We start from the raw sequence: 26,688 nt of genomic DNA on the forward strand, positions 1-26,688 counted from the left end.
CTGGGGTTCTAAACATATGAAGAATTGCTGTCTGTAATTTATACCTGTTAAATAGCTGACAGGACGCTGCAATAATAATTATTACGTATGTAGTACTACTTTCCTCACTGGTATTTACCGTATTTATTTGCCTTCCTTATGTTTTGTTAGGTACCTACATTCATTGAGACTCAAAAGTGATCACGTTTTTACATTTGTAGGTACTTATAGTCTGTCTCTTCCTCCCTTATAAAAATGTTCATAGACGTGATGGCTTCCCTTTTGCACACTTCAATTATCTTTAAACCTAAGCGTCATCGTCATTCTAGCACCGTGACCAATGTGATCACTGCTTACTTACTGCCTACATGTTAACAATTTACATAGGCTAGGATAGGGTACCTACTTATAGGAAGACCAAAATAAAATAACCGTGTTGAGAACTTATGTATAAAAAAATACAAATCAGAGGCATGAAAATACTTTAATTCACATTCACAAGTACACGTATACATTCAAAAACTTTTTCTCACTTTACAAAAATTAAGCAAAACCGATTGGTACAGTCGCCATCAGATATATCGGAGCGGCCAAGGTGTTCACAATATCTAAACACGCTCTCTAGGGCTGACAATAGAGGCGTGTTCAAATATTTGTGAGCGCCATAGCCGCTCGGATGTATCTGATCGTAGGTATATTGATTATAATGGAAAGCAAAATAGCAGAATCACATTCTCGTGTCATCTCCAATACCCGAAATATCTCTCTATGACCCGAATGTCATTAAAGGTTATGTTTGAATTCAGACTGCAACAGCATTACTGCCGGAGTACTGCAGCGCGACATTACTACGCTACGGACTGCATTGCTGCCACAAATGTGTAAAATTCGGACAGTAACATATTTTTTTAAATACATAATATAACAATCATATTAATATTATGTAAAAAAAATACATGTCAAAGACCGGAAAGTACTTTAATTTAGGTACCTACTAGGTACTTACATTAAAAATACAGTCACATGTTATAAAAATCACTTAGGTACTATTAAAATTTAAAAAAAAATTGAAACCCACTCCCTATATCGATTATAAATTTTAAAATTAACTTAGATTCATATATTATTTCATAATAATGAATTAAAGCATAAATTATTCTACGTTAATCAATATGCATTTATATTATATTAATATCGTCAATAATTCTTTAATTATAATATGGCAATTACAATTATAATTTCAACAATGATAATCAAAGCTTTCAAATTTATAATATTAATAGAGATAGACCAAGATAAGTCTGCAACGATTTTGATAGCATACGCAAGCAGTGCAAGTGTTATGGAATACTACAATGTTTCCCATGGGATCGAAATGAAAATCGTGAAAAAAAGACCCTGAGCCTGAGCTGTTTTTTTTTTTAATCTTTAACACACGTTTTTGACATTAAGGATTCTCAAAATCATTCAGAATAAGTAGGTAGGTTATTCTCAACCACTCTATGGGTCCAACCAACAAATTACAAAAGTAACGACACTGGGTCAGCGGAAAATGTAAATATACCAAGTCGCAATTTTGCATTTTGCATATACCTAAACGAATTCATTCATCCATCATCATCCATATGTCCATGCTATTTTGCAGCTCTATTGTATGATTGTATGAGGCAGCTAACATCGTGGCTCACTCATACTATCTATACTATACATGTGAAATTTAAAACATATTCATTTGGAACAGAGTTGGATTTCTTTAGTTTCGTTAAATTTTCAAACCTCGTGCATTTTGTACGACTTGGCCTTAAGGGGCTGTAAATGTTTTTCATTACAGCCTGCTTAACTAAACATAAAACACTTTACAGATAGACTATTTACTCTCCACTGATACTTTTCGGCCTCGCCAGCCGTTCGGCCTCCTCAATGGTGTCTGGTAGCGGCACGTTGAGGGTCTCCGGTAGGATGAGAACCATGGCGCTGGCGGTCAGCGCGAGGCTACCGAAGAAGATGGACGGCAGGTTGTCGTAGTATAGGGCCTGGAAAAATGGAATCGTTTAAGGCGTATCTGTATATAAGCGTACCTACACGAAACGTACAAATATCACGCACTCCTCTGCGGGTAAGTAGCAGACCTTGAAACTTACCCGCAGAAGAGTACGGGGATCTAACATGGAACGGCAGCGAATGCGCTGGTCGAAAAATCTGATGGCTCCTCTACACGATGGCCCATCACACTGGCCCACTAAGATGGGCCAGCGTGAGGGTACTTTGTCAGATGGCTTATGGCGCGGCGGGATAGAGATGGGATAGCCGCGGTGTTGGTTTTTCGGCCGCACATCAAAGGTAGTGGGCCAGCGATGGCGCGTACCTATGCATCTACACGTTGCCCATTCCATAGTGCGTGCTTTCTACCATTGCATGACCATCGAGCTGGTCCACCGCTGGGGCAACGTGTAGAGGAGCCATAACTATCGCATGGCCATCTCGCTGGTCGAGCACTGGGCCATCGTGTAGAGGAGCCATGACACGTATATGTACCGTCACCTTGACACTTACCAGCAGAGGTGTGAGTGGAGCTAACGTCGAACCGACTCGGCCCAGCGAGGAACAGATCGCCAGTAGAGACTGTCGGACGCTTGTCGGAAACAATTCGGATACGTAGATGTACACGGAGCTGTACGCCACCGTGATCGAGAATTTTCCAGAAAGGTATATTATGAGAGACAGGAGTTTTTGGTCTGTGAAAAAAAACCACCATTTAGTTTTTTTACCAGGCTTACCTACATGGTATTACCACGATGTTATTACTGCGGGCGGTGTAAATGCAATCATTAAGAATTATCCGATGAAAATGAATGTTTAATGACATTCGCAGACCTAAGCTCCCCTTTCTACGAAAACCATAATAAATAATCGTACAAAGTATAAAAATTGTGTACTTAGAATAGAATAGAATATAATAGAATAGAATAAAATGTATTCAGGACGCTTATTGTTATACATTTAGTATGTGAGCTGATAACCACGAACACAAAAAATATAATTCAAAATCTCCTCGTGCTCTAGATCTCTGGTTTCCGATACAATAATTGCACGTCAATGCATTCCTCATAACTCTCCACTCACGCAATACCATCGAATCTCCAATAAGCTCGATCCCCAAGCCCCTTCATTCATTTATTCATCCAATGTTTATTAAACAAGCTTTACTTCTATGTACCAAGTTTGAAAAGCCACTTAAATTATTTATGTGTTATCTATTTCTCGTCCGAGCCACATCTAAACAGCCGTCGTACCGAAATCGGCTTAACTTGAATATTCCATTAATTCAGGCTCTTGAGCACACAGGGATCGCAGTGTAAACAGAGGGGAAAATTCCAAGTCAACGGCAACTGTTTTGGAATAGACGAGATATGGCGACACCCACTATGATGTTTGAATTAAGAACTATCAGTATTATTAGCCGTTAAGGTAACATTTGGATGAAGACTGCAGATCAATTTCTGATAAAAGGAGTGACGTTTATTACCGCAAAACTGTCGCGATTAAAGCGTTCAATCCATGACTAATTTTATCAAGGAAATTTATAGTAACAGCACAAGCATGAACGCCGCAAAAGCAACGATGCAACAGTAATGCAGCTGAAGTTGCCAATTGAATGTCCCTTACTATTGAGTTGGTGGAAAAATTAATATTTTGATCGAATTTTAATTTTACTATCAATTTGATTTTTAATAATCTTCATATATGTAATCATTATGCTCGACCAACCCTAATGTGACTTTTGATTACCTATTGTACTGTAATGCGCAAATATTATCAATAACTAGTCGCCAATCATAAAACCTATTTGAACTCAACTTAAGATAAATAAACTCACCTTTTGGTATAAATGATAGACCGATGCACAGGCAAGCACTCAATATGTACATTATTATCAAAATCTTCTTCCTCCCAAACCTGTCCAATACTAATAAACACGCAAAATTCGCTGGAATCTCCACAAACCCAACTAACATAAAGTTCACATACTTGTTACCCCCTAGCCCCACTGAATTGATAGAAAGTCCGTAATACACAAAAGTACATGTTATCCACAAAAATGAACACACGATCACTCTTGTCCTTATAATCCTAGATTTGAGCACTTTTACAAAAGTAGACGTTCCGTCGTTTTCTGTGTCTACTTTTTTAGTTTCTTGAGATTCAGGCACTTTCATTTCGAATATTGGATTAAGTTCTTCGGAGATATCAACATTGTTCATTTTGGCAGCTTTTTCGAGGATTTCTATGGCTTCCTCGCTGCGTCCTTTGCTCAACAACCATCGCACACTTTCGTTCAGCAACCAGATGTAGGCCAGAACCAACATGGCTGGGGCGTATATGATTCTTAGAAGCTGTCTCCAGTCTTGGAGCCACCAAGACAGGCCAGGTAGAGTCATCAAGCCGAAGGTGAATATGAAGTTAATTAAGGTGTTGCCAAAGACTCGGCCTTTAGGCCCCACCAGCTCCATTGCTGAAAATGTAAATAGTATAATGAGTACTTAGACACAATTAATTAAGAAATGGCAGCCTCTAAAACATGTGCTAGTTACTGTCAGTTACGATAGAAATAATTTTAACAATATTAGTTATAATAAATTCATTGTAAAAACAATGTGGTCCATGGCAAAATTAGTTGCATACTTAATTATTAATTTTCATTGTACAATTGAACAATAATAATAACAAAGATTTTATACGTTACAAATATGTATTGATTTTGAAAATTGCAGAAATATTTCGTGAATCGTGACTAAATTTTTCCTCAAATGTACCTAAAACAAATGCAGTAGTGTATGCCCCTGCTCCCAGTGCTGCTTCCAAAAACTCAAACACCACCATCATGACGTAAGTGACAGAAAAAGATCTGGCGAATCCAAATATCCCATTCATGAGGGATGCGACGGCTAAAGCCTTTTTCCTCCCGAATCTGTCGGACATTATTCCCGTGAGTGGAAGGGACACGAATAGCCCTGAGTTGTGGATGGTCCCGATTAATGTTCTCTTCCAGTTTTGGCATCCTAGGTCAAACTGTAACAAAACATATTGGTATTAGGAAAATCGCATTTTAATGTATCTGAATGCAAGATCGTTTATGTTATAGTTAGCGTAGTATTTGGTCAGCATCAATTAGATTTAGTAACAGCCAATTTAGGTAACTATAATTGGAACGCATGAAATATAAAATCCTAAATGTTAAATTTCTAAATGCCCGTGGTATAACGTTTTTGTAGAATTTGTTGCTAGTTAAGACGACGTGTACACTGGCGTTCAAAAGTGCATGGACATGTTTCAACCGTAATATTAAGGCATTATACAGTCGACATATATCCATGCACTTTTGAACGACACTGTACAAAATTAAGGGTACGTATTTTTGCCGACCCTTATTTTTTATTAAGTTGCAACATTGCTACCGGGGCTTAATAATCGACAAATAGCGAGGTAATTCACCTAATGACATTAGAATGTGTGTTAATGATAAAACTTGTATGTAAATAATTGTTGACTCGAACTAAGCGCGTTAATATTTATATGATAAGGAAGGCCTCGTTGACCTTTTCAGAAACTATGTATTTACATTTACAATTTAATGGCATAGACTTAGATAACCGTTGTTTTATTTTATTTTTAATGCATATTGAAGGGTGGCCAACACCTGCCGTTTGGCACATATCACGAAAAGTAGAAAAACGTTATCTGCCTCTTTGTTACCCGAATATGCAAGAGCGATAGAGAAGCAGATAAAGTTAGCATCGTCAGAGTCGAGTCATCGATTTTCGATCGATTTTTTTCCTTGCCGGCGTCTATATTTCCGAGCTCATATAACCCGGCAACCTTCAAATCAAGGGTGAACAGGCACCTTCTGGGCAGACTCGCTCCATCGTAGGCCACGTCTTCGCCCCGGCTAGTCTGTGGCCATGAGTAAGCCCATTTTTAATTAAAAAAAAAAAAAAAATCGAGTGTATTCACAGTTATTTGGCCAGAAAATTACCGTGAAAGTAATATTAGAATGAACCTAAACAGTCTAAACACAGTACTGTACCTATATTAAAAAAAAAGTTTAATCTCCAAATATATTCGTAGCTCCAACACATATTGCATCAGGCGGTGACGTTTTGGACACAAGTGCTATTTATATAACCTAGTTACTTTGGCCTAGATAGGCAAATTTCTTCAATTTGATATACATATTTAACCAATGTAATCAAATCACGGACGAAGTAATTAGGAAGTTCCCCGCCAATCTGACTAAAATCGTAATTTACAACAATGGCGAGATGTCAAAGCAATCGGACAATTCGTTGTTTCTGAGTATCGAATCAATAGTAATCAAAGAAGCTATTGTTTAATAAATAAAATTAACAAGGTAGCGGGTGATACAGGTATTTATTACTAACTTATTGTTCCCTGGCTTCGTAGAACTGTACGGCTACCATCAGTTTGGCACTGACATAAACGCCGTCGAGAACGTATAGAAAGTAAATTACGTTCTCGACGGCGTTTATGTCAGTGCCAAACTGATGGTAGCCGTACTGGCTTCGTAGAAGTGTACCCCTAGGTTTAAATTTCATTCGATAGCGTGACGTAACGTACGAGTTTGCGTTAAGTGTCATCTCGTATGGGATTTTGAGTTCCCAAAACGTCAAAAATCCCGTACAAAAATAGACATTATGCAAACACGAACGCTCGTCAGGTTATGGAATGAAATGTACACTAAGGGCCCGATTCGGATTTTGAAATAGACATCTATTAGATATCTTTTAGACGTCACCAAGATACGATAACTATATGTTTAAGATCTAATCTGTCAAATTTTACATTTCTGCGATTCTGGAGATACTCTTGAACGATTTCCACACGATATGACTTAGAGATCCAATTCACATCTAATAGATATCTAACACGATCTATCGTAAAAGTGACATTGGTTGCCCGAATTGCGCTGCAAAAGAGAACTAGTTGAAATCTAAACTATAACGTATCTAGAATGGATCTATTACGTGTCGTCTCTTGTGAATATCTTGAAGTTCGAATACGGCAGTAGGTGTTCTGGATAGCAGCAACCCGAGGGCCACGAAACGGACGCTCCGACACTGAATCGCCATCTTCTTATTTATTTGCCCTAACGGACGCCGGACTCTCCTGCTCTTAGCCAGTAAGCCTGCATTTTTAGGGTTCCGTACCTCGAAAAGAAGAAACGGAACCCTTATAGGATCACTCGTGAGTCTGTCTGTCTGTCTGTCTGTCTGTCTGACCATTTCCCCCCCTCTCCTTTATCGTATAAACTACTGGGTCCAAAATTTTGAAAAAATACACAAAAAAGTTCACCTATAGGTAGATGAGAGGAAAACCTATTTGAAATGTGCAGTTAAGCGTGAGTCTCAAAAATTAGCGTTTTCCCAGAGATAAGACCTAGCTAGATCGTTTTATCGCCCCCGAAAACTCCCATATGGTGCGAATAACAAAATCGCTATGTGTTTTTTTACGATTTTTTGATTTTGGCATATTCTAATTCCTTTTTCAATTTCCCGTCGACCTATATTAATATTTTTTTTATCTATATTAGTTTTGAAAATAACTAACAAAATTTGTACAAAAAAATAGCTATGTGATTTTTTTTTGCACATAACGAAATTAAACAAGGGGGGGACACACACATTTTACCACTTTGGAAGTGTCTCTCGCGCAAACTATTCAGTTTAGAAAAAAATGATATTAGAAACCTCAATATCATTTTTGAAGACCTATCGAACACGTATGAGTTTGATGAAAAAAAAAATTTTCGCCTAATAGTTCTAACTTAGTATTTAACTCCTTTCGTATCATGTATGTTGGTTGCATTGCACCTCGCGTACTAGTTATCGTGTTAAATACCTGTGCCCACAGGGATCTAGTGCATCTAGCCATTCCTGAATACCTAAACCTACATTAAGCCCCGACATATATATATAAACAAATAAACAAGAATTGATGGTTTAAAGGTATAAGATAGTATTTGTCCTTTCTGTGTACGTGTCCAAAACATGGCCTTCCAAGCTTCGGTATTTAATATTTACTTTAGGTAGTTCAGTGTCACTCAACTTACTAAGATAAATAAAAAATAAACCAAGATAATCGTTGCGAATGGCGACAGGAACTGACGATTTCATATATTATCTTAATCATTGCTTAACAATGTGTTAATATTTGTATTAATTTAATACCTTGCTTAAGCGAATAATCATCTTATCAGTAACATGTACAATGTACACCGTCTTTATCACTGAGATAGACTAGACGGAACATACGATTATGAAACACATAATAAAACATGTCAACAAATACTATAAACTATCGCTTTGGCTATCATTTTGTGTACAGTTAGCTGCAGAGATATTTGACTCCCCTGCCCTGAAAACAAATTTTTATGCAGGGGATCAGTTATCTCCGCAGCAGACTGTTCATCTGCAGACAATAACACTATACTAGTAGAAATCTGGAATAAATCTATAGTTGTTTTATTTAGCATTAGAAAAAAGACTACGCGATTTTAACGTATATTTTAATTTAAAAACGCTTTTTAATAATCACTAATTAATTACCTATAAAAACAAAAGAATGTAAATAATCGTATATGATTCATAATTGCTACATATTTGCTGTGACTTATTTTTCAAAAGTGTTTTTCAATAAAAAGACACGTCAAGATTATTTGCCTTTTTAATGCTAAAAAAACGAGCTATTATGTATATACCCAACACAAACAAACACGGCAAAAGTTGTGACATCCTTTGTTTGTGCACGTCTCAGACGATATGAATACACAGTGTTTGACACGGATGTGATATTAGAAGCAATCTGCGATATGCTAACGTTGTTAATTTTATTATCTGTCGAACGTGTAAGCTGATTCACTTTAAACAATTTGGAATGGATTTTATCTTTTAATTTAATACGCTCTACTTATTCTTAGTCCCTTTTATGATAAATATTCACAAAACATGATAAATAATGCAACTTGAAAGTACCTAACCTGATGTGTGGCTACCACCAGTTTAACACTGACAAAAACGCTATCGAGAACGTAACTTACTTTTTATGCATCTCGCTCGTACTCGCATATTAATGCGAGCGAGATCTATAGAAAGTAAATTACGCACGTTAACGTAGGTATATGTCAGTTTTGACACTGTCGGTGACACATGGTACGGTTACAGACCTTTAAAACTTTTTTTAAAGCTGTAATATCAGAGAACATACTAATTTTAATTGAAAATACCCGAAAGAAAAGGTCCCGGTAATGTAAAATGAGAACCGAATGTTGTAACCCCAATGCAGGGGTTTCAGACCTCTACTGCTATAGAGATATTTTCTGCAGTTGACTGTGCACAAAACTTGTCATGAAATGCAATCAGGGGTCGTCTCGTTAGGTATCTCGCTCACACTTATTTGTGTGTGTGAGAGTGATGACATGACTCAAGGCTGTATCAAAATGAGTCGACTATATCAAATTGATAAAGTCGAATCGGCCTTATTGATACCCTTTTGACCAACGGGCGTCGTCGCGTGATGTTATAAAAGGTCACCATATTATTCAATTGATCTCTGACCCGAAACTGATTTGGTCCTATTAAAGTCAAATTGTGGTGAAATTCAATTAATTATCAATGAATTTCGGTTAGTAACAAGTGAGCTTTGAGTTTTGACACAATTTATGTGTTTATTTGAATCAAATGAATGTTTACTATTATCTTCATAGCTGATTTAGTTACGGTTTTTACAGTTCACTCGAGGGCACGGCAATATTTTTGCAATTTTTCTATTATTAACTTAATAACTATGCTCCACCTTCAATTTTGTCGGCTTGTCTTATTGTGTTTACAGCGTTCCAGAATAAAGTCACGTAATCAAATACCTATTTAATAACCCTAAACACTACATCGAAATGGTCTAAAATCCGCTCTAAGTAAGTCGATATAATATGCAGTTGCAGCCTCGTTTGTCACAAATCACGCGGCCGAATTTGCAACGCCCGTGTACGGTGGATTTGCATGCGTCTTATCATAACCTGTTTCGACATGGGCTGAATAATAATATACAATGTGCAACATAATTAATGCCCAAAGAGGAATGCACCCGGATCGGTGGGCCAAGTTGTACTCCGAAGTACTGGCGGGGCAGAGGGCCTAACATGTACCATGTTCGGTTGCCTCCCTCTCAATTAACGTACGAATTTACAAGTGCGACAGAGAGGTAACACTTCGAACATGGTTCGCGCCCTCAGAGGTAGACTTAAGAAGAGATGATGGGGTGACCTCGATGCGATTTTTGATAAGGATTCAACCCATAAGTGGGTGAAAATGAGGCCCCCTATTTTTAACTATGTCTACACAAATGATGTGATGGGCGGAGGTGTTCCTAACTTGACCAGCTTGGCTTTAGAATGTGACCCTTGATTCTATATGCTCATAAATTAAGGATAAATTGACCTTTGCCCTGCAAGTATTTAAGTACGATTCCCACTGGACGGGCGGAGTCGGAGCGCATTTCTCATTTGGACGGCCGGAAGCCGGTTGGCTCCTCGCGGACGCGGACGGATGCGAACGGAACTCCATCGCTTCTGCCATACATTTATCAGGCACAATAAAAATGCGCTCCGCAGCCGCAGTTATATTATAATTTTTTCATCAGTAGGTTCTTTATATTTTTCAACGTTATGTACCTACTTTTTGACATTTCTTTTAATACTTTTGTTTACTTACATCTCTGACTACTGAATCCTCATTGCTGTACTGTATCGCATCGCATCCTATAGTGATGTTCGTATTAAAAGCCGCAGCACTGCAGGTCTCGTTGCCGACTATAGCTGCATACCTCTTACATTTGGATAATCGGTCGCCCTCAAGAGGTATAGCGCTGGTTAGCCAGCTTGTGTCGTTGAGCCCTTCGCATTGTTCTGTTTTACATCTGTAACAATAAATAAACAAAATTAATATTTGACGACAGGAAGCCTATTGCGGGTGGGCGTGGTACCTCGATGTATTACTTCACAGCTAAAATAGTATGGTCCGATCTCTAGCGCGGTCCGATCAAGAAGCCCAGCGGCGAAGCGTAACTGCTCCCGCCTCAAATTCAAGTTGGAAAACCTGCCTGACCAGTCTACCAAAATAACGACAAAAATGTCAACTCGTGCCTACGTTCACCCAAGATACATCTCTTGATGTTCTAAAGCCTAGAAGGCTGTCATCTTAGGTCAACAATACGCCAATAGATGGCGTTACTCTCTACGCAACTCTATTATTCTGTTACAACCAAGTAATACGTAGCCAAACAATGCTAATCGACTTTATACAGGCGTTTAAAGCTATGAACTGTAACGCTGCAATACGTCCTTCTGGAGTCTCGCTCCGACATATTATTATCATATTAACAATACAATACAAAAGACTCTTTATTGCACACCTCATTACAGAAATAATACAAATAATACAGAAAAGAAGAGGTTAAACAACAGGCGGTTTTATCGCTAAAAAGCGATCTCTTCCAGACAATCTTTAGGCAGCGGAACAACACAACTTCCACATAACATGACAAATAACACCGCGGCGGATTAACATAACTTCCTTAAAAATATATTGATTGGTTATTCGCATAGAAATCATCGACAAACACGCAACGATTATTTATGAAACGTTATAGGTACAGCCATTATAATAAATACAATTTAAAAGTTTAGAGCTGGGTAAATGTGACGCTTACGTTATAAAACAGTGTCTAAATGCGAAGGCCCGAAGCGTCCAGGATGTTAGTGCTTAAACACAGAACAATAATACAGACCGTACAGTCATCTGCAATAATATGTTACTCTCCGAAGGCCGTAATTATATGTGACACGCTCTTAGGGCTCTAAAAATCAGTTCCTGTCACATATTTTTGCGACCTTCGTCGTGTTACATATTATTGCAGGTAAACACAGTAAAGGACTAATTGCAAACCCCTCTCCGGCGCTGACTGTTCCAATTCAATGCAGACTATTTATTCAGTAACTTACACGACTGTATCGACGGTTGACATCTCTGTACCTGTACTATGTAAAAAGGCTTGTCTTTCGACGCCTGTGAATTGAGGTCAATTCGACTTGTTACTATCGCTGTTCGTGACATAGCTTATGGCATAATGGTTTGTGATGTGATATCGATATGATATTATCGATATGATCGGTGATACATATTATGTAAGTGCGATAACACGAAGTCGTTGATAATATCCATGTCGATTTTCTATGACACTATACTTGAGATACATATAGGAAAAATGTTAAGTTACTATAAGATATAGGTACCTTATAGTAACTTAACAATATCCATGTCGATTTTCTATGACACTATACTTGAGATACATATAGGAAAAATGTTAAGTTACTATAAGTTATAGGTACCTTATAGTATGTACCTCAAGTATAGTGTCATAGAAAATCGACATGGATATTGTCAACGACTTCGTGTTATCGCACTTACATAATTATGTAAACAATACGATTCGCCAGGTACGATTCGTGACGGTTATATTGTTTAACTTACCTATAGATTTTAGAATGACGAAGCCTGTTGCGGATATTATCCTTGTTGTGTTTGGGACGAATCATGTTGCTGATTTGCATTTGTGGCCACCGGACGAAGCCTGCGTTGTGGATTTCTTACATATATAACTAGAGTTTTTTCTTGAATAAATTACATTATTTGTAAACAATATGTTGTATGATGATATGATTTGAAGTTTCTATGTAGATACAGTATTAGCTCGTATTCGAAATTGCAAGTCGTATTTCGTAAAAATACCGGCAAATTACTGAAAATTTATTTGTGGAAGGCCTGGAGGCGTATTCCGATTCGAAAGATATAACACAAACGTGAATACAATTTCAGTACCTAACCTACATCTCACTCACGCCAACATGTTGCAAGATGGACCCTGAAATATTAATATCAAGTCGGTAAAATGTTACAAAAAGCTGAATGCGCTCATCAAAACATCGGTTTACCACCGGCAGACCAGTGGTCTCGATCTAGATCTAGGTCATCATCACACGGAGGCTGCAGAAACGTGATTTGACGCATCAAATGCAGGGCCTTTATTCTTGAATGTGCATTTGACATGTCAAAATTAAATTGAAGTTGCATTAGTTGCATGTGCTTGCTCGTTTTAAAGGATGACTCATGCTGAACCGGGCCGGGACCGTTTCGTTTTCTATGGAAAGCACCGCGTGATCACCGAACAGCCGTCATAGAAAATGACGTGTCAGACGCATCGGCCCGGGCCCGGCCCGGTCTAGCGTGAGTCATCCTTAAACTATAACAGAATATTTTCTATATACATACCATTTAAAAAGAGTATTGTTCCCTACGTTTTTGTAGGTTGATTTGAGCAACAAAGGCTTAGATTTTTTTTTATTAGTCGTATTTATTCTGTTCTCTTCATTTCAGTTTTTTTAAAGTCTCAAAGTTTTCTAATAATAGATATTCATCAACCTGGGGATTGAAAGAGTCGGAGAAAACTAACTCTACGAGGCATTTGCAATGACAGAGTGTGGCCATTTCTTTATCAATTATTTTATTAAAATACGAGTATGACTTTTATAAAGACTATCCCTCACTTTGTTCTTTTCAAAATCAGTGCAATGTTACAATGTTAGCCTAGACGGACTTTTATATTTTATAAATGTCACTTCGATGGCGCAAGAACCAACAAATGCCTATTTTTTTTTAAATAGCAAAACTTGCTGACCTGACGTGATTGTAAAAATGAAATGGCATTATATTGATATCTAATGTTCGTTTCCGAACACATGCTCTAGGGCCTGCGTACGAATTACGTGTAGTTGCTGACGCGCATTGTTTATATTTGCTGGGGCGGTTACAATTATTTGGCCGGGCCCAGTTCTAGTACTACGGGAATAGTTTATGTGGGCCCAGTCCTCATACTATACGGGGGACTTACGGGAGTGGTTTGATCATTGACGTATATCTCAGGACGGGCCTTCGGGCACTAAAAATGGTACTAGTTCAGCGGTGTCACTCACGAATTCGAGCCAATCGTGCAGTCAACGCAACTAGTTGCGATCAATCGCGCGCGTGATGCGTACTCATCAACCAATCGCGTTGTAGCGATGTCACACTGCTTATGCTGTACTGGCCCTATTCATGCCCCATTCTTATTGCCCGTAAGGCCAGTCCTAAGATATACGTCAATGGGTTTACTTATCTCCTGGCCGTATTGTGTGGGCGGCGGTGAGTTCTCGATAAAACGACTGTTAAACAACTTCGGAATCAATAGTTAACCGGAAGGAATCAGAGATATAACTGCGAAAACCGAAGTTCGTCAATTGAGGTCATTATTCTCTGTCACTTTAATTACGTCTTAATGAGAGTAAAAGGGAAAGATTTGCGAAATTCGGTTTTCACGGTAGACCCTCAGCTTCTAACGCCGAGCCACAAATGGGAACACTCCCATGTGCAAACGGCCACATATTACAAACCTGTCAGCTCATATCACGTGATATCACTTACACTCGGTCTAACCCGCGCAATCAATCATGCAGTACGGAACGATATTAATTGTGTTATGTGATGATTAATTCAACTGCCACGCTTTTTCATTCGTATCGATCCTATCTTACATTATCTGGGACAACGTAAGGTAAGTTTTTGTATCTTTGTTTTTTTTCAATAAGTACTATTATTATAGTAATTCGACATTTAGAGACTTTATACATCTCTATGTAATACTAGTTTGATTTGATATTTGCGACTTAGTTGTATTCTATAATTGTTGATGTGTTTTTTGTTTGCTGCAGTATGTAAATTCCATGTTGATGGTAGGATAGGATAGCTAAATGTTACTTTTTTATATTTACAAAGAACAATTAAAGGGATAAGTTCGCCTTTATATATTTTAATAAAGTGTTTTACTACTACTACTACTACTACAATAATTATGAAAAAATCAACAAATAATGAAAATAATACTTTAAAGGATGACTCACGTTAGACCGGGCCGTGTCCGGGCCGGAGATTCCGGCGCTTCGTTTTCTATGGAAAGCATCACGTGATCACCTGTCATAGAAAATTAAGCGCCGGAAGCTGCGGCCCGGACACGGCCCGGTCTAACGTGAGTCATCCTTAACTAAAATCGTGAGCAAATATCGGTAAATAATTGTGAAACAGAAATTTTCCGTACAAAGACACACCAAAAGCCAAATATGTACTCGTACTTATTACGATCATTCAAAAATTGCTTCATATGGATGTCGATAGAAGTGAGTTTTTGCTCCCGTCGAACCATAGTTGAATTTAATCAACCCGCATTAGGTTCACACGGAGTTAATTTTTACCGTGTACGGGATTTTATCTTATATCGTACCTAGTGACAGCAACATTTGGATAGCAATGCATTTTGTTAAATTAGCTGATAGTAGTGAATTCTTTTTAGCGCCTATGTAATCAATAAAAACTGGCAAACTAGAAAAAGTGCCATCCTAGTGCAGGTGCCACGGGCAATTTCTATATCTTGCAACAACTTTAGTAGTGTTTAACTATAGAATAAGTTCACGAAACCTTGTTTAATCATAAGTTTCACTGTTTCAATAAACTATTTTGATTTTGATTGTTTAAAATCGTTCACACGGCGACTATGCGGGAAAGCCGTCTAGTCGAGTGAACGATTTTTAACGTTGCCATACAAATGTCGCTGTCACTACGATTTTCGATAAAATCTCGTATGCGGTATACGGGAAAAATTACCGCCGTGTGAATGGTTGATTCTTACTATTTCTCAAAGATTCCAGCGAAACACGAGTAAAATGAATGTGTAGTACAGGTTGCATTTTCCGCATTCAAGCGTAGTGAATAGTTCAATCAGCGAAACGCTTCAACGAGAAATATTGAGCGGAAGTCGACAAATCACGGTGACGAGCTAAACAGGAAATGTTGTAAGCTCAGACTTATTCGTAAAAATAAATAGTAATGCTGCGCGCTCGTTTTTATATCGAAAAACACTTTATACTTAAATATTATCTAAATACGATGGTAAAGGATTATTTACTACATCAGTATCTCTATCTGTCTGTATCTATTTCGATACCTACAAATATTTTTTTTGTTATTATATCGGGTGGAACAGAACGAAGGACTTTTACGCGAACGGGGAATTGTTTAGGCTAAGTACTTTACGAGTATGTTTCACTTATTAATCACGTTAATATTTCTAACCGTTTTTGAGATACAGTTTCTTATACATTAGTGCAAAAATCAGTGTGTTTCATTCAACCCTAGCAAGTAGATCCTATTGAATGACATGACATGTGTCAATTTAAAATGTAAATAACTTTGTAGGGTTTTCACTGACATATTTTTTTTTAAATTTTAATGCTTTTGTTTTACTTTTTAATCCAGCTTTACGATTATAATAACTGGATTGTAGATCACTTAGATAACGCTATCCTTTCAGCTCAGTCACTAGAAATGTTCCAGCCTGACTTTGATCTTAATCTAGTGTAATCTTGTAGTTGTTTAACACCTCTTAGCTTTTCAAACGTCATGTTCTGCATAACCTGGCTTACCCTAAATACGTCAGCCCGTCAGGCCGCGGCAACAGACAGCACAACTACGAGGGGCGTTCAAAATATTCTCGGTATTGATATCTTACGACCTCTTCTAAAATTTCTTTCGTTACTGGCCGCTAAGGTTTATTCATTGACATTAAAAAAAAGTATAATTCGAACCGAGATAGTCTTTTGTTTTTCTGCAATTGCTGAACAAACATGAACATCCTGTGCGAATTGACAATGTTAACTAAATTAGAACATCGATGCGTGATAAAATTCTTGACAAAACAGGGTAAAAATCAAAAAACCATAAAAGAGGAAATGGATTGTGTTTACCGTGAGTCTGCTCCTTCTTTATCTACCATTCAAAAGTGGTCAAGCGAGTTTAAACGCGGAAGGGAGAGTATTGAAGATGACCCTAGACCTGGCCGGCCTGTAGTAGCTACTTCACAAGAAAATATTGATAAAGTGGAAAAACTTATATTGGAAGATGGTCGAGTGAAGGTAAAATCTATAGCACAAGTAACCAATCTCTCTATTGGTACCGTACATGATATTATACATGACCATCTTAATATGTCAAAAGTAAGTGCAAGATGGGTTCCGCGAATGCTGACTCGGCTTCAAAAAGACATGCGTGTAGCTTGTTGTTCCGATTTTATTGACCTGTGCGGTGAAAATCCTGATGAGGTGCTGCAAAGAATAGTTACTGGAGATGAAACCTGGGTTCATCATTATGACCCAGAGAGTAAACAAGAGTCCATGCAGTGGCACATTAAGGGTTCAGCTCATCCCAAGAAGTTGAAGGTCATCCCTTCAGCTGGCAAGGTCATGGCCACGATATTTTGGGATTGTGAAGGAGTATTACTAATCGATTATAAAGAAAAAGGTGTAAATATCACAGGACAGTACTACGCTAACATTCTACGTCAATTAAAGGATGTAATTAAAGAAAAGAGGCGAGGAAAGTTAACCAAAGGTATTCTGCTTCTGCATGACAACGCCCCCGTCCATACTGCTCATATTGCCAAGGCAGCTATTGTTGAATGTGGGTTTAAAACTGTTACTCACCCACCGTACAGTCCGGACTTAGCCCCCAGCGACTTCTTTTTGCTCCCCAATCTTAAAAAGGATCTGCGGGGAAATAAATTTTCTGACGATGAAGCATTGAAGGCGGCAGTGGAGGAGCATTTTTACACGAAAGATAAAAAATATTTTTACGAGGGATTAAAAAAAATAATTGATCGATCTTTTAAGTGTATGAACATAGGGGGGGAGTATATTGAAAAATAAAAATATCAAACTTTTCGTACTTGTTTGTTTTCATTCTCATACCGAGAATATTTTGAATACCCCTCGTACCTATAAACTTTAACGTTTTCACGATATACCTACTAACATAATTAGACAAGACAACAACAATGAAAAATTTGCTAAAAACAAAAATGCTGCTCACACGTATAGAAGGGAAACCTAGAATAACTTATCTTAGCCAAATAAAAAATTATACGTCGTATGAGAAAATTAAAAGACTGCCACAAGAAAGAAATGATTGGCGATTACTCCATCGACAAGAGCAAAGCTCCTTAAGTTGTGATGACGATGATGATGATGACACGTATTATAGATTCTCTTTCTTATGTAGGTAACTGTTGTTTTCGAGGGGAGCATTTAGAAACGTGAAACATTATTTTTTATTAGCCTATGTGTGTGTCCCACTGCTGGGCAAACGCCTCCCCTCTCCTTTTCCAACTTCTTTTTTTGACGTATATAATCAAATAAAAAAAACTAACAGATACCATAAAAATATTTAAATAAACTCATAAAGTGGATATTTTTATAAAGCAACGTGCACGATAGCTGCCGCTCCGTTGCGTTGGTAGATTGAGGTATGCTTGTGCCAACCGCGTTGAAGACAGGTTACATCAAAATTGCTAATTCAGGCACTTAACCACTTTAGGAGTTATCGTCTCGGAGGAAATGACTGCAACAATCGTATACTTTCTTGACGAAATATAATGTGCAACGGTCTTATAAACAGCTTGCTACGGAATATGTGCATTTAATATTTAGTCAACTATACACGATGCTAGTGTTTCATTAAAATTCCAACTTTATTTGTTCTTCATCCACCATATTTATACAAGACACACGAAAACAATTTCGTGGGCCAAATTTGCGAAGCGATGCGTCGCATAACGCGCCAAGCGCAGAACTCGAGTCAGATGCAAATGTATGGTAATTACTCGGGGCTATGAGACGAGCAGCCTGATTTGAGAAGAGATGTACTGCAGTTCATTTGCAAATCTACATCTGCTATGCTTCAACGGTATGTAGCTTCTGAGTACCTTTGTAAAAATAGTATTGGAGAAAAAAAAACAAATAATCGAACCCGCTCACAAAATTTCACGACATGTGAATTGCGACCTGGGGCCCGTTTCCCAAAAGCTTGTAAAGCCTGACCAAGAATATATGATCACGCGCCATGTTGCGGAATTTCACTGGAACAATTTTTTTCATACTATACTGAACTGTCGCCCTATACATGAGAATAACAGCGCCCTCTTGACAATGATCATATATTACTGGTCAAGCTTTAACTTGTAATACAAGCGGATGTCACTTTTTGACAGCTTTTGTTAGAAAGGGACTTCCACTTGTATTATAAGTTACAACTTACAAGCTTTTGAGAAACGGGCGCCTGTAGAGATTTACATACTTATATTACAGCCTCCACTCATTACTTTACCTTATTTTTGCACAATAAATTCAAACTTATTTTAGAGTTAAGTCAGTAAAGGCTATTATGCGTGGTGGGGCTGAGGCCCTACCGCGAAACACGTAAGTCGAAATTTCGTTATTATCTGTCTCTCAATCGCTCTTCCATATTCTTGTGATTCGTTTTTCGCGTTAGGGCTTACTTCTACGAAAAACCGATGAGTTTGGCTAGACCATTTTCTAATTATTGGGCCATTTTATTTTAAATTGGGCACTTCACATTTTTTTCAAATTTGGGAATTTTTATGTTGCTTCTTTTCAGAATCACGAGCTCAAATAAGAGTCCCAAAATTTCCATACATTTTAGTTCCTTCCATTCCGTTACCGTCATACAAAGTGTGTGAAAATTGGTAGGTAACGGAATGGAAATAAAAATCTTCTGGAGACTTTTTTACACAAACCTATCAGAAAAATAAGCCATTGAACAATAGATATACCTCTGATTTAAACTTTCACGATTTTTACACATTATTAAATTATACAACGGGACTTAATCGCGTATCTAAGTTTTAAGATTTACCTCCGACGTTTCGAGGACGGCGTTGTCCCCGTGGTCTCGGAGAAGACTGGCTTAAGTTGACATCAGCATCGTCTAACCGCGCGAGTTTTTCGAACTACCCGCACTTGGTCTATCTAAGTGTTATTGTTTATTGTATAATCCTTTAAATATTACCCACATAAACAGACAGTTTAATTCACTAGCGTATATTTTCCCAGTCGTCTTGTCACAGTAAAATAATCTTTATGCTAATGATACAGGGGTTAATTTTGTATAGCAAGGGGATATCATTAGCTCCACGATCTTGTAAGACCGTGCCTGCAATGTCAGTGTGATGGACAGGAAATAAAGTATGCAGTTCATTGTAAAGGTTACAGGAAGGAAAATGTACGTAGGTAGATGGTAGCGATTTGATAAGTAAATATTTGGCTTATTGAATAAAGATAAAAACATTAACTGCATTGTTTAATGAATGTAAGTATAATAATTGTTCAAACAATAATTGATATCTAGTTTATTTAAAAATACTTTTGGAGAGTGGTCCAGGAGACAGGGCAGATTTGGGCTGGTGAACTTTTGTAGTCAAATTCACTAAATTCTTAAAAAAAAACAGCTCTGCTTTATACATAATCATAAACAGGAGAACATTATCTTTAAAATAAAATATATAAATATGAACAATAAGAACTAAAAATAAAAATCTACAATTTCATCATGTGGACATTTAAAAGTTGATTCACCCTCTTGTTTAACACATTCAATGCCGAAAACCCGACTATCGGGTATTTAATGATTTCGTTCGCTTGCTGGACGACCCGATAGTCGGGATCGTTGTACAGTCACCTGCAATAATATGTTACACAACGAAGGCTGCAAATATATCTGACACGATCTTATTTGTAGAGCCGTAAGAGCGTGTCACATATTTTTGCGGCCTTCGAAGAGTAACATATTATTGCAGGTGACTGTACTACAGCTTTATATGAAGAAATTTTTGTGGCATGGCGCGGATATCTTGTTTGGCTGTATTGTTCCGTATTTGAGCACTACATTCCTGCAGGAGTTCGGCCTTCGGCCTCCGCATTTAGACATTTGTACCTACCACTCGAAGGGTGGGTGGTCAAACCCGATAAGTCGAGTAAAATGGTTTTTGAAATGAGAACTATATTTATGTGACATGCGTAGAATTCTTATTCGAATAATAAAATACATATTTTGATTTATCGGGTTTGACCGCCCGGCCCTACTCGCATTGTTCTGTATAGCGCATCAGCGCCATCTCTGTCAGCCATTCAATTACATTCCAAGTGAAGGCTTCTTTCCACAAAAAAAAACTATATTAAAACTTATACCTGTGACTTATACAATGTATATGCATTTTATATTTGCAGAGATATAGGTACTTATTAAGCCTCCGCGCCATAAAAATATCCGTTACATCTGGTTTCTGATCTGACCCCTACGGGTTATAAAAGACGTTTTACTCATTTGCCTCCTATATCTTAAAATAAACCTCACTTTACGCGTTAAAAAAAAACAACATCGATTTTTTATTTTTAGATATTTGAGACCTGCTTCTCGGGGATCGATACTTTACAAACGAAAGAAACAAAAAACATTACTATAATTTTTAGGGTTCCGTATTTACATTAACTTAATTCGAACTCCGTTTAGCGGCCCAAATATTGTCTCTATTTACTACAGTTTTTAAAGAAAAATCAATGTTTATAGATTTTTCCACCTACAATGTATGAGCCAACATTATTATTAAATTTTTGAAGTGGGCCTATGACTGTGCAATACTCCCAAAAATAAGAATAAAAAATATAATATTTATTTCCGGATAATCACTTCATCACCTAAGTACCTTTACCACGAGCTTGTCAGTGACATGACACTGACATATTCGCGTAACTTACTTTCTATGCATCTCGCTCCTACTGGCACAGTAGTGCAGTAAAGTAGTGTAGTAAAGTAAGTTACGCAGACGTAGACGTAGCGAATATGTCAGTGTCAGGTCAGTGATAAGCTCGTGGTAGTCGCATAGAGCCTCAAAGTTAGCAATATGTTTTTATTTATTACTAAAGGTACCTAATGCATAATCAAAAACATTGAAACATCCAAGTAGGTACTTTAGATTTATCTTTCAAAACTATGAAAAATAGAGCAAATATTTCGGCCCTTAAATCAACTATTAATTATCATAAATAGGAATAAAATTTGTATCTTTTACTGCGAAGTATCAAATCCTGAGGAGCCCTTTATAAAAATCTAACAATAAAAGATCTACGGAACTATTGGAACTCGAGTCCGACTCGCACGTGGCCGGTTTTTAGGGCTCCGTAGCCAAATGGCAAAAAACGGAACCCTTATGGATTCGTCATATCTGTCTGTCTGTCTGTCCGTCTGTCCGTCCGTATTTTTTTTTTCCGCCTAAATACAGAACCCTTCATGGGCGAGTCCGACTCGCACTTGGCCGCTTTTTTTTTAATTGCGTACTTATTAATAATATTGTGTTTTATTTAGGGTTGTGTATGAGTATTCTTTTTTTCCTTATTAGGTACTTTATTTATATTTAACGTCGAACAAAATAACACTTTTTATTTTGTGGTATTTATAAAATTATTTATTACCTAAGTTGACTCTATCTGATACGATTATAGGCGGATAAAATTAAATCGTACAGTTTCGGAAGCTTTTTTCTAGTCAGTACCTTTTAAGGATTATCATATCCTAACATAGGCTCAAGATACGAGTAAGTAAACTTTTAAGTTTTGGTTACGTAGTAAGTAGGAACAAAGCTATTTGTTAGAATGAGATAATGATATTCATCTCTGATTCTGTATAGCTGGTCAACCAGGACTTGTCAGTAAAAAAAGGTGCGAAATTCAAATTTTCTATGGGACGATATCCCTTCGCGCCTACATTTTTCAAATTTGCCGCCTTTTTCTACTGTCAAGATCTGGTTGACCAAGTATAGTAAGTATAGCTGTGTTTCTACTTAAGTAAAACTTTACAAGTGTATCTTAGGCCATCTCGGATATTGGAACTGAGCATCACAGGATATCAAAAAAAAGCGGCCAAGTGCGAGTCGGACTCGCCCATGAAGGGTTCCGTATTTAGGCGATTTATGACGTATAAAAAAAAACTACTTACTAGATCTCGTTCAAACCAATTTTCGGTGGAAGTTTACATGGTAATGTACATCATATATTTTTTTTAGTTTTATCATTCTCTTATTTTAGAAGTTACAGGGGGGGGGGGACAGACATTTTACCACTTTGGAAGTGTCTCTCGCGCAAACTATTCAGTTTAGAAAAAAATGATATTAGAAACCTCAATATCATTTTTGAAGACCTATCCATAGATACCCCACACGTATGGGTTTGATGAAAAAAATTTTTGTGAGTTTCAGTTCGAAGTATGGGGAACCCCAAAAATTTATCGTTTTTTTTTCTATTTTTGTGTGAAAATCTTAATGCGGTTCACAGAATACATCTACTTACCAAGTTTCAACAGTATAGTTCTTATAGTTTCGGAGAAAAGTGGCTGTGACATACGGACGGACAGACAGACGGACAGACAGACAGACAGACAGACAGACAGACAGACATGACGAAACTATTGGCTACGGACTACGGAACCCTAAAAACGATTGGATAAACAAGATAGTAGGTAGGGTAAGTACATACTTATAATATTATGTGTTATAGGTAGTAAACCGGAACTAACTAACCATTTTTGATCGTATAACGGATAGGTAACAGTTACTTCAATGCAAATCAGGGGTGAAACCAGGCCAAGGCCTTCGACAAACTTATCAATACCTTTGGCCAAAATACTATTTGCATAATACACATACTGACATCAGTGACGCGAGTAGTCGCAAAAATAACTTTGTAAAGAGGGACCCTTGACTGAGGGTCTTTCGATGTTCCGCGCATGCGCTCTTGTTTACCGGTGTGGCGTGATTTCATGAAATATAACCTAAATTTACAGAATTTCATGCTCAAAAAGCTTGTAGAAAAGAGTTTTATGAATGAAACTAGTATTCTTTTCAGAAAAATATATGGTCTATGTGTTTAGAGTTAGAAATTATATACGGATACTAGCATTTATGATGCAATATTTACCTCCTATTAAATAATGTAATTTAAGCTATTTGTTTATTTTAAATGTCTGTATTAATAATAAACATACCTGTAATTTATATCGCTGGCCTCGAACACAAACACGGAACCGTACATTCCCGCCAAATAAATGGGAAACAATAATAATGCATAGTTCACAATATTGTACTTCCCGAACGGGCCCAACTGCTGCAAAATCCGGTCCAAATCTATTGTATCTTTACTCATCTTTAACACAAAATCAGTTTTACTCTTTTAAATAAAATAAAATACACGCGCTAGCTAACACGTTGGCGGCTGCGGCTATGCATATTGACATGTGCAACGCACATGCGTAGAAACGTTCCCGAACTCACTGCTTTTTTTTATTTTTTTTTATCGATCAAAACACGCATCTAAAACGAAAATTCACACGCGTTATCGGGACAAAACGCGAAACAGTAGTGTAGCGTTAAGAATAAACTAATAGCCTGCTCGCTTCGAAAGTCGTACGATTTCTGTTTGAGACAAAGATAGGGAATGTCTTCGGTGTGATTTAGGGAGCGTTTGAGCGGGACGACTCTATTTATATCAATTGTGCTGTAGATAACTGGTATTTGTTATAATTATCTGATAAACCATTGACATGAATTAGTTTATCAGCAGGGTTGTAAATATTTATTTTTAGTTTAGATATTTATAATCGTAAATATAAATAAATATTTACCTGCAACTCATTGCACATTATTTTACAAGATGGTTTACGAGTATTATTAGTAGGTATGACCTACTGTTAGCACATTAGAAATCAAATAGTGTTACTTGATTATACCTGCTTTATAATTTTACTAGCCTTTGCCCGCGATTTCGTCTGCGTGGAATAAGTAATTTGGGTTCCGTACTTTTTAAACAAATCTGCTCTTTATTCATCCCCAAATTGGTCCACCCTATACATTTTAACCCCATTTTTTACACCCTAAACTCCCTAAAGGGATAATTTAGGGGATAAAAACCATTCTATTTTCTTCCCCACAGCTCAAATTATCCGCATACCAAGTTTCATCTAAATCGGTTCAGCGGTTATTGATTCCCCATATATACTTCCGACCTTCATACAACCTCCCTTTTCACCCCCTTAAAGGGTGATTTTTGAGATAAAAACTACCCTATGTCCTTCCCGGGACTCAAACTATCTCCATACCAAATTTCAACTAAATCGGTTCAGCGGTTTAAGCGTGAAGAGGTAACAGACAGACAGACAGACAGACAGACACACTTTCGCATTTATAATATTAGTATGGATATTCTGGCTTGGCTAGTATATCAAGCCATTTCCGTCAGTAGAAAAAAACCGGCCAAGTGCGAGTCGGACTCGCGCACGGAGGGTTCCACACCATCAACAAAAAATAGAGCAAAAAATCGTGTTTGTTGTATGGGAGCCCCCCTTAAATATTTATTTTATTTTTAGTATTTGTTGTTATAGCGGCAACAGAGATACATCATTTGTGAAAATTTCAACTGTCTAGCTATCGCGGTTCATGAGATACAGCCTGGTGACAGACGGACGGACGGACGGACAGCGAAGTCTTAGTAATAGGGTTCCGTTTTTTACCCTTTGGGTACGGAACCCTAATAAGCGGCTAACTTCAAAAATCTAGGCGCGAAGGGTTATCGTCTCACAGAAAATCTGAATTTCGCACCTTTTTCTACTTACAAAGTTATTTGACAGACTATAAAACTTAAATGTCGTGATGCTCAATTAGTTACAGTTATTTTTAACTCTTTCTGTTCCGCTTAAGGTAAAATACTCAATGCCATGAACGATGTAATTAACACTCCATTACTAATTTCGAGCTGAAACATTTTAATCATGAGTATAATGACGTTAGATTATAATAAACCTATAGGTACTCCAGAGCATAGAGAAAAAAATACATAGATTGCTCGCTCCATACATCAGTTTCAGTACCAAAAAGAATATTAGCATCTAGCATCGGGTAGCGGAACTATCAGTACTGCTACTTGACAATAGATGATGTAGCACCGACCGGAAAGTCTTATGCTGTTGAGTTAAGACTTTCCGGTCGGTGCTACATCTATTGTCAAGTAGCAGTACTGATAGTTCCGCTACTCGATGCTAGATGTAGACACTGAAATTAATAGTCTAACTAACTGATGTATGGACCATGGAGTGAGCACTCTTGTCTTATTATATTTCTCTATGTCCAGAGATAGTGTTTGTCTTTACGTCCCACACCACATGCGCTGCACTGGCGGTAACATTACCGGTACGTTGCGCTTGACATTATTTTGAACGTCACTATTAACTGTTCGAATAGTCCGATGGGTTCTTTTTGACATTGTTAAAACACTTTAATTTATGCACTTAATCTTACAAAACTGTTTACACTGTGCAGTATCTAAAACTGTCAATATGATTGACATCAAATGTAATGTTCTTGTTGATTTAATTTGTATCCTTCATTTTCTTCTTGTTCGTCCTCTGGCTGGCGCGACGCGCCGCCAGTGCAGCGCAAGGCCGCACTGGCAGGGTCGCCATGTGGTGTGGGACGTAAAGACAACCACTATCTCTGGAGTACCTATAGGTTTATTCTGATATACGATACTTATGCTAGCCTACCCTACCCTACCCTATATATATATATATATATATATATATAGGGTAGGGTAGGGTATAT

The 26,688-nt window shown here is 37.5% G+C and overlaps 1 protein-coding gene across 1 annotated transcript; it reads right to left on the reverse strand.

Annotated features, from left to right (window-relative positions):
• Nucleotides 1–1,840: 1,840 nt before the first annotated feature.
• On the reverse strand, nucleotides 1,841–24,323 carry LOC134656320 (organic cation transporter protein-like). Its single transcript, XM_063511831.1, has 6 exons — nucleotides 24,081–24,323; nucleotides 10,764–10,968; nucleotides 4,794–5,049; nucleotides 3,857–4,492; nucleotides 2,533–2,714; nucleotides 1,841–2,012 (listed from the first exon to the last, which is right to left on the reverse strand). The coding sequence occupies exons 1-6, from the start codon at nucleotides 24,236–24,238 to the stop codon at nucleotides 1,851–1,853; spliced, it is 1,599 nt and encodes a 532-aa protein (XP_063367901.1). The 5' UTR covers nucleotides 24,239–24,323; the 3' UTR covers nucleotides 1,841–1,850.
• Nucleotides 24,324–26,688: the final 2,365 nt, after the last annotated feature.

Source organism: Cydia amplana, chromosome 18 (assembly GCF_948474715.1).
Source record: "Cydia amplana chromosome 18, ilCydAmpl1.1, whole genome shotgun sequence".
In the NCBI taxonomy this organism is placed as follows: domain Eukaryota; kingdom Metazoa; phylum Arthropoda; class Insecta; order Lepidoptera; family Tortricidae; genus Cydia; species Cydia amplana.

Excerpts from the sequence above, each read along its gene's own strand:
- LOC134656320 (XM_063511831.1), bottom strand. The coding sequence starts at position 24,238 with ATGAGTAAAGATACAATAGATTTGGACCGGATTTTGCAGCAGTTGGGC. Across the intron at positions 4,493-4,793 it reads CACTACTGCATTTGTTTTAG|CAATGGAGCTGGTGGGGCCT; the intron begins GTACATTTGAGG and ends TTACATTTTCAG. Across the intron at positions 2,715-3,856 it reads TCTATCATTTATACCAAAAG|ACCAAAAACTCCTGTCTCTC; the intron begins GTGAGTTTATTT and ends TTTTTTTCACAG.